The sequence below is a fragment of the Nematolebias whitei genome, chromosome 5 (assembly GCF_014905685.2).
Source record: "Nematolebias whitei isolate Nwh7 chromosome 5, NemWhi1, whole genome shotgun sequence".
In the NCBI taxonomy this organism is placed as follows: Eukaryota; Metazoa; Chordata; class Actinopteri; order Cyprinodontiformes; family Rivulidae; genus Nematolebias; species Nematolebias whitei.
This window is the reverse complement of record NC_056502.1, coordinates 8,691,926-8,700,636: the sequence shown is the minus strand read 5'-3', so window position 1 is coordinate 8,700,636 and position 8,711 is coordinate 8,691,926. Positions and strand designations below refer to the sequence as shown.

Below are 8,711 nucleotides of genomic sequence, written 5' to 3'. Positions count from 1 at the left end.
ATACATATATATATATATATGTATACAGGATTTCAGCTCCCTGCCTCCTCTGCTCTTTGCCACCTGCAAGTGCTCTTGGCCACGCCCACTTCTCCACTCTGCATGCTGAACAGCTGATCAGCTGCAGCAGGATGTTTATCCTGCAACAGTATGGGCTGCACAAAGGTGCAGGAGGTGCTAAATACTTAAAAATAATTTATTTTAAATAAAAATTCCATGCCGATCGTGCGTCTCATCCATCAATCAGACAATTGTGTGTCATGTCCAATCTAAATTTGAAAAACCGCGATAGAGCGAGTCCACGATAATTGAACTGCGAAGTAGCGAGGGATCACTGTATATATTTTTATCGGATTTATTTGATACCATTTTAGTGATATGAAGACAATTTGGCATTTATCGTAGCCTTCCAAGTTCTAAAGTAAATAAGTAATGTTATTTATATTTTGTATATTAGAAGATCACAAAAAGATCAAAATCTTTTTTCATCTGGTAACAGATTATTTCATACACCACTGATGACTTTTCTATTTTCTGTCTGTACATAACAGCTGTTACGAACATTTGCATTGTGAAAGTAAAACTCTTCAAAGAAAAGTAGGCAAATGTCTGGAAAATCCATCCATTATCTTTTACCCGCTTCTTCCATTTTGGGTCACGGGGGTCGCCGGTGCCCATGTCCAGCAATCACTGTGCGAGGGGCGGGGTACACCCTGGACGGGTCGCAAGTCCATCACAGGGCCACACAGAGACAAACGAGACAAACAACCATTCACTCTCTCACTCACACCTAGGGACAATTTAGAGTTACCAATCAGCCTAACATGCATGTTTTTGGCCTGTGGGAGGAAACCGGAGTACCCGGAGAAAACCCACGCATGCACGGAGAGAACATGCAAACTCCACTCAGAAAGGCCCCTGGACCAGGATTTGAACCAGGGACCTTCTCGCTGAGAGGCAGCAGCTCTACCAGTTGTGCCACCGTGCTGCCCTATCTGGAAAACACCATACAAATTTCCACACATCATCTTGGACCCAGGTGGATGTAATGTCATATAGTAAATAAACACACAGGAATATCATCAGACAGCAAAAAGAAAATACAAGAGTTCAAATATCTGCATGTCTGTACCTTTGGTCCACTCGATCCGACCGGTCCTGGTTGTCCCGGACGGCCCTGTGAGAAGAGGACACCAGTTTATTGTAAAATAATTAAGAAAAGTGGGAAACTTTTGACTTAAAAGTGAGTGAGCTAATCTGGTACTATGAAGAACTATAACGTTTAACAAAGTTTGAACAAGCACAAAAATATGTCACTTTTTAGTTTAAGAGAAACGCGAACACCAACAATTTTACTTACAAACACTAATAAATTGATCTTTTGGTGATTTATAACATTATTTTTGTGAAAACCAAGTTGCAATAAAGAATTCAAACACAAAATCCATATATGCCAAACCTAATTTAATTTACTGGATCACTCGTGATTGTGAATAATCCTGCTGGGTATTTTCTGAGAGAGACAAAATAAGAACTAAAAATGTATAAACTTTGAAGACTAGCAGAACCCGAAGCTTCACCGGAGATAGAAAATGACCTAAATTGAGTGAGACTTGTGCATAATTGCAAACAAATACAACTGAATACACCCAGAAGTCAACTGAAGAGCTCTTGACCTCAAAGTTGAGAGAGTCCAATTTAAATAGCATCATTCTTGTGGTGTTCTTTAAACATTTGGAGATGTTTTGGTTTATCAGTTTAAGCACATACACAAAAAAACATATTACAAATACTGGATCAAAATAAAAATCAGAAGTGAAAGAAGTTTATTATTACAGAGTAGCCTCTTTCGCCCAAGTCTCCTGGAAACCCCGGTGCTCCTGTCTGACCCTTAAAGACAGAAAACAAAACAGGTGATTGCTGCTCCTCAAAAAAAGCACCGACAAAGAATGATTATTGAGTTAAATGTTTTTAAAACATAGCTGAAAAAGACAATGAAAACAAGAAATGTCAAATTTTACTGTGTTAGAAATTGTAGTAAATTTCCCCCATGAACTTTGCACAGACATTAGCCTGGGCTGTTAGCCTGGACACATTAGCTTCCATTTGTTATATTTTGTTTGGTTAAATGTAAGAAGACATTTACAGGATATTATAAAAAATATTCAATTATGTTGATAATATTTATGTATATAATATTAATTTAAAAGGATCTATTTAAAGGATATTATGTCTTACAGGACTTTAAGTTGTATCTCTTTACCTTTGGTCCATCTTTTCCTTGAAGACCCTGCTTGCCTTGATCCCCATGAGACCCCTGAACATAAATCACGAGTGAAAACATAAATTATTTAAAAAAAATCCTCACAGGTAATTTACTATATTGAAATAAATAATATAAAAAGAAACTAAAAAATGGAATTAAATCAACTGGTGATTAGGTAATATTTGTCTAATGTAATAAACAATATTTATCCCTTTTTGCTATTAATTAGGATTTTCCATGAGTAATTAAATGCTTTTGAATTGTTTAATATCTACGATGCATACAGTGCATGCTGAGGCCAAAGACAAGATAAGCAGGTATTACCTTGATACCTTTACCCCCATTTGATCCTGGGGAACCCGTGTCACCACGAGGCCCCTGCAATAAAAACAAAAAAGAATCAAATCTTAGTAAGTTAAAAAAAAAAAAGATAAAATTAAACTAATTTATTTTCAAGGTTGGAGTTAAATCAAACAAAGCATACTGTAAAAAAGCTAAAGTGAAAAATATTACAACGGGTCAATTAAAAATAGACGATGAAACTAATATTAATTGAATTAATGCAATAACCCACCACCTCATACGTCAAAGTTTTAAATAAAGATCCTGCTCGATCTGTTCGAGAGTATATATTGGGGATGACTGCCAGCTACTACCACACCAAACTGTAGCTCAATATCTGTAAAACTTATGGAGTCCCAGTCAAGCGTCCTGTTGGTAATTGAAAATGAAAGTAAATTCAAAAACATTAATAAAACGCCAACTTTCTAACAGTTGTTTAGCCCTAATTAGGGGGTTCCATTGATTTAACAGCTGCTGGATGGTAAACTCCCAAATTCAACCTGAGGCTCTTTCAGATTATCATTTGGTTGATGGAGTCACGAGTAGCAACAAGTGGTGGAGACGAGAGAACTCTGTGGGTTCCAAACATGTAGGTTACCTGCTCACCTTACAGGTGCTATTATTCATACTCAAATTTGTTTGTGTATTTAAGTTCAATCAAATGCACATTTCGGATTACTTATGAGAGGTTTGAACTTTTCACCACAACCAGGCTGACAGGTACTGTTCCTTACAGTCTCACCAGGAGCTCCGACTCCTCCGCGAGGGCCCTCCATACCGACGTCACCCTGTCGACAGGCAGAAACACAGAATTCATTAAACATTACATCTCGTGATAAAATAGTTACACTGGAAAATTACAGGATAAAAAACTCTTACAGGCAATTGGTTGAACAGTCTGTCGTCACTATAAGACACCTTCGAGCGGCGATGCCAGCTCGTGATCTCATGCACTGACCATTACAACTCTGTTACCACGCTGCATGGTGGCTCAGATGTGTAACAGCAGTTGGTTGACTTCAACACTCCTCACTGCCTTTGGCTTTTCATAACTCACACCAAGACATCAAGAAGGCATCTCCTGCCCATGCGAAGTGTTTTATGAAAGGAGATTTGTCTTTGGACCACATTGTCTGAATGGCTTTTTTTTTTACTGCGCCACGTTAAAGTGATCTGAAACATGAAAATATCCTTTACTTTGCACTTAAGGCAAGTTCAAAGTTTATCTGCGCAGCATTGTAGTACAGTACAGTATATCGGATATTTTATAAATTGTATATGACTAAATTTTTATGGTTTAAAATGAGCTAAAACCTTATTTTCTGATATGATTCAGCTATGAACTGGCACATCAGTGTATTCTACAGGTATTTTAATGCATATTTACCTTTAGACCAAGTTCTCCATGCTCGCCCAGGCCCCCTTGAAGTCCAGGATCTCCCTGACAAAAAAATTAACAAGAACAATTTCATTTTGTTTTATTAAACACAGATTTTACAGCTCAGGTCATTGTAAAAAAAAAAAAAAAAAAAGAATTTTTCAGATTAATGTTTAAATTACACCTTGTGTTTATAACCTGCGACAGACTTTTAACTTTGTAAATTCTGGATTGGTGAAGTTACCATCCCTCCAGAGAAACCAGAAGCTCCTTCTTCTCCTTCAGGTCCAACATCTCCCTGCAAGCACGATCCAAATTCAAAAATGAATGCTATTTATAAAAGGCCAGAAAAACTGATTCACAGCAATCAATTTGCGCAATAGTTACTGTACAGAATCTGGTAATGCATGATCTAATGCAGGGGTGCCCAGACTTTTTCAGCATGGGAGCTCCTTTTAAAAGGACCAAGTCAGTAATCTGCCCCGTTTACACGAGAACAACCTCTGGAAACGTTGGTGTTTTTTCAATCTTTTAAACAAAAAATGAGATGGTTTTCACGAAACACTATAGTTTCCATGTCAGCCGGGTTGCCAAATAAGAAATTATGAACTATAGTCCTGTCACTTTAAAATGATAGTATTGGACCTAAACTGTCATATGTGCTGAGTAAAGATATTACAAGATGAGATGTACGTTGTGTTTGTTGAACATGTGCACAGAAAAGGAGGGGTAAATAAGAAATTTTAAATTTATCTGGCAACCTGAAGCATGGCTCAGTGGCATTAATCGTGCATGCAGCGTCTGCACGATCAGTTACATCCTAACTGGTGAATACACTAACGTCACTTTGTAACTTGATTTTATTAGTTTTGCTCCTACAAGCTGAAAAAGGGTGAATAGCACAAAAACACTCTGCTCGCTGTCATTTATTATAACTGTTGTTAGTGCAGAAAACTTTGGACTGCAGCCGCCTGTAGTGCGCATGCGCAACTTCACACTTCTGTGGGAGTTTCCCAGAAAATCTCCACTCTGAGACCTGGATTCAGAAACCTTCGGTTTCAGAGGGAACGAGGGCTGTCGTTGTAAATGAACAATACGAATGTTTCACTTCACATCGCGTAAAAGGGGCCTCAGACTGTCTGTCTTGTATGTCAGTCAGGTAACAAATTTCACAGTGAGGATGGATGACAGGCGGTCGTCTATGACTGTTGTAAGAAACAGTAAAATCTTTATTCTTAAGAAAATAATGGAAGCTTTTTTCAAGCGTCATTATTTCATTGCTCCTCTTACTCCTTGCTTTCTCTTTCCCCTTGTTGATTATACCAACTATATTTAGCTAATGACCTTAAGCTTTTCCCTTAAGCTCTACTTTTACTTTCAGTCCAGTTTACAGTAATAAAGTCAATTACTGGTCTGGGTATGGAAGGTAAAATTTATCAATGTAAGCTATCATGCACGATACAATCATTGCATCTGCTGTCACATGATTTACTCACCACTGGTCCAGTGTCTCCTCTTCTTCCCTGAACTCCTTTGGATCCTTTATAACCCTATAATGCATGAAATGTGTGTAAGAAATAAATGCAAAAAAGGATATGGAATTATTATTTTATAACCACTCTGTTCAGGTTCTCTCTGGTCATAATCAAACATGTAGCTGCAGTTTAGACCTTCACCTCTCTGCCTTGAATCCCTGGCAGACCAGTTTGACCTTGCAGACCTCTTGATCCCTGGCAGACGAACAGAAAGAATCAGATGAACCGCAGGGCAGATAAAACTTCTGTTTTCATGCCCACATTGCAGTCTTGATGTGTTTTAAAATATTCTGAACTTTGGTTAAAAACGTAAATGTTTATTTTGTTCATTTTAAGGTGTCTAAAAAACAGTTTTGATCACAAAATGTTGATAATGAGCTTGTGCACTGAAAACTAGCAAAGTTCTCCAGCAAATCTAATAATATGCACATGTGTTGTGTGAGTAACATATTGAGGGACCAAAAAATGTGCATTAAAAAAAAAAATAAAAAAAATGCTGATGTGTTGTCTCTCACATGCAGTCAATGCAAACAGTAAATATGATAAATCATTAGACATGCATCAATAAAAAAGAATAAACTCAAATTATTGGCTTTTAACCTTTATTGATGCTAACTTGTTAAATCAGTTGCAACTGTTCACTTTTGTTTTCATTCTCATTCAAATGGTAAATAAATGTTTGCCAAATTATTCTCAAACAGCCTCGAGTGCATTCGAGTATAAAAAAGTGAAGCTCTTCATGTGTTTCTTTATTATCATTAGCAGGCTGCAGTTAAACATAAAACAATTAAATGTATGTGATGTAATGAACTGATACCTTTGGTCCTGCAAAACCAGCAAAACCAGGCTCTCCAGGTTCACAGTCGCACTCTGTTGGTCCTTCTTCTCCAAGCGCCGCGTCACCGCCAGACTCCTCTGAGGATTCGGTGTCTGGTCCTGCTGGGAACTTAAACGGCACCTGAAACATGACACGACTGCAACATTGTAAAGATGTTGTGAAAATTGTAGAATGAACATGGAATTTTCTGCATTTAAACTTACAGTTAATTTAAATGAACGCCAGGTTTTGTGTTTATTTGACAACTCAAGTTTATAATTCTGCATTTATTATGGAACAAGTTTATCTCCTGATTCTCTTTTTTTTTTTTTTTGTACCTACTGTGTACATCACATACTGTATATTTTATTTTCTTATTTACTTCCAGTATCTTTAGGGAATTGAAGTTTTCCATGAGGTACAAGCATCAAATAAATCAAAATGCTATCAGCAACAAATTTCTAGTTCAGTTCCTTGCTGGCTAAACCATTTACTTGCATCATTCCTTTCTTTGCACTCATATTTAACAATACATATCACTGGCAAATAAAAACTAAATGCCCCACCCCTCCAAAAACAAACAAACAAACAAAAATTAAGAAGTCCCTGTGAAACCTGTACTACAAAACAAAACCTAATTTTTACCTAAAGGTAACAGTGTTTAGAATAGTTCTTTTGGTGTCCTAACACTATTTTGATTGCATTCAAAATGCCCAATCATGTGGTTAATCAATCAATCCATCAATCCATCCATCCATCAGCTTCCACTTATTCTGAAGTCATGTTGCGGTGGCAGCAGATGGAGCAGGGAGGTCCAGACATCTCTTTCCACAGCCACCTCTTCTGGGAGGATTCCAAGGCGTTCCCAGGCCAACCAAGACGTAGTCTCTCCAGCGTGTCCTGGGTCTTCCCTGGGGCCTTCTCCCTAGTCAGACATGCCCGAAGCACCTCCCTAGGGAGGCACACAGGAAGCATCCTTACCAGATGCCCGAACCACCTCAACTGGCTCCTATGGATGTGGAGGAGCAGTGGTTCTGCTCTGAGTCTCTCCTGGATAACTGAACTTCTCACCCTATCTCTAAGGGAGACTCCAGCTACCCTGCAGAGGAAACTCATTTCAACAGACTGTATCCGCGATCTCATTCTTTTGATCACTACCCAGAGTTCATGACCATAGATGAGGGTAGGAACGTAGACCAAACGATAAACAGAGAGCTTTGCCTTACAGCTCAACTCCCTCTTCACCACAACGGACCAGCACAGTCTGCAATACTGCAGACGCTGCACTAATCTGTCTGTCATGCTCCATTCTTTCCTGTCGTGAAAAAACCCCTGAGATACTTGAACTCCTCCTGTTGAGGCAGAACCTCACCCTTGAACCGAAGAGAGCAAGTTAGGCTAATTGGTTAAGTTTGCTTTAAATAGGATTAATAACAGAGACAGAGAATTTATAGTTTCCTGTAAGTTATTTCTGTTATGCTTTTGATGACACCTAGTGACAACTTAAGACAGCATGTTCAAATAAAATACTGGAATTAAAAAGCCACAGTCAAAAACACAATCTCAGCATAAGGTTAAATTTGAAGCTCATGTGGAATTTTAAATTACATCATCTTACAAAGTTTATCTAGTTCTTGTGCTTTTAAACACTGTCTCATTCATTAAATAGACGTTTTACAAAGTGGTAAATTCAAACAAAATATATTTTAAATCATTTAAACAGCCATCAGCTGCCCCACCTGCATGCTTTCAGTGTCTTCCTTGGCGTAGTGGGACTCCGTGATGGTCTCAAATGGGAAGACGTCCCCAGTGATCATTGTTACTCTGGTGGAGTCATAGTCCTCCTCCCCCAGTCCCAGGTTTTCATCATAATTCTGAGTTGGCTCAGGCTGATACTCTGAGAAAACAGTGTATGACTAAAATGTTGTTCTTTACAAATGGTGGTCCTAGTTTTCAATAAAAATATCTTTGAACTGCCAGTTTGCATTCTGGTAGAGATTATAATTGCTGCTAATCCTGAATAGTGTCAAATGGTAATACTGTAGATATGGATCTCACCAGGTTGACGAGAGTGTATGTTGTTGTAGTGGTCGACTGCAGACGACTCTTCATAACCACGCTTCTCACCTGCACAAGTATACGGTTAAATATCGGACTTTTATCCAGGTTAACAATTAAAATGATGCAAAAGTAGATTCTAGATGTAAACCCTTTAGGATTTTTAAACGTAATTATGAAAACATGAGAGCAAAAACAAAAAAAAAACATTCAAAGTCATAAAAGTGATCCATGTTGACACACAAAATATATATATATATATATATATATTGAGAGAGAGAGAGAGAGAGAGAGAGAGAGAGAGAGAGAGAGAGA

General features: G+C 38.0%; 1 protein-coding gene across 1 annotated transcript in view; it reads right to left on the bottom strand.

The window, feature by feature from the left end:
* The window catches only part of zgc:113232 (uncharacterized protein LOC541546 homolog), a 22,515-nt gene that overhangs the window by 10,854 nt on the left and 2,950 nt on the right, over nt 1-8,711 (bottom strand). The window contains exons 3-14 of the mRNA XM_037676782.1: nt 8,397-8,465; nt 8,078-8,235; nt 6,339-6,479; nt 5,663-5,716; nt 5,483-5,536; nt 4,231-4,284; nt 3,996-4,049; nt 3,343-3,396; nt 2,591-2,644; nt 2,264-2,317; nt 1,837-1,890; nt 1,133-1,177 (exon numbers count right to left, since the gene is read on the bottom strand). Coding sequence (XP_037532710.1) covers nt 1,133-1,177; nt 1,837-1,890; nt 2,264-2,317; nt 2,591-2,644; nt 3,343-3,396; nt 3,996-4,049; nt 4,231-4,284; nt 5,483-5,536; nt 5,663-5,716; nt 6,339-6,479; nt 8,078-8,235; nt 8,397-8,465 — 845 coding nt within the window. The remainder of the gene's footprint in view (nt 1-1,132; nt 1,178-1,836; nt 1,891-2,263; nt 2,318-2,590; nt 2,645-3,342; nt 3,397-3,995; nt 4,050-4,230; nt 4,285-5,482; nt 5,537-5,662; nt 5,717-6,338; nt 6,480-8,077; nt 8,236-8,396; nt 8,466-8,711) is intronic.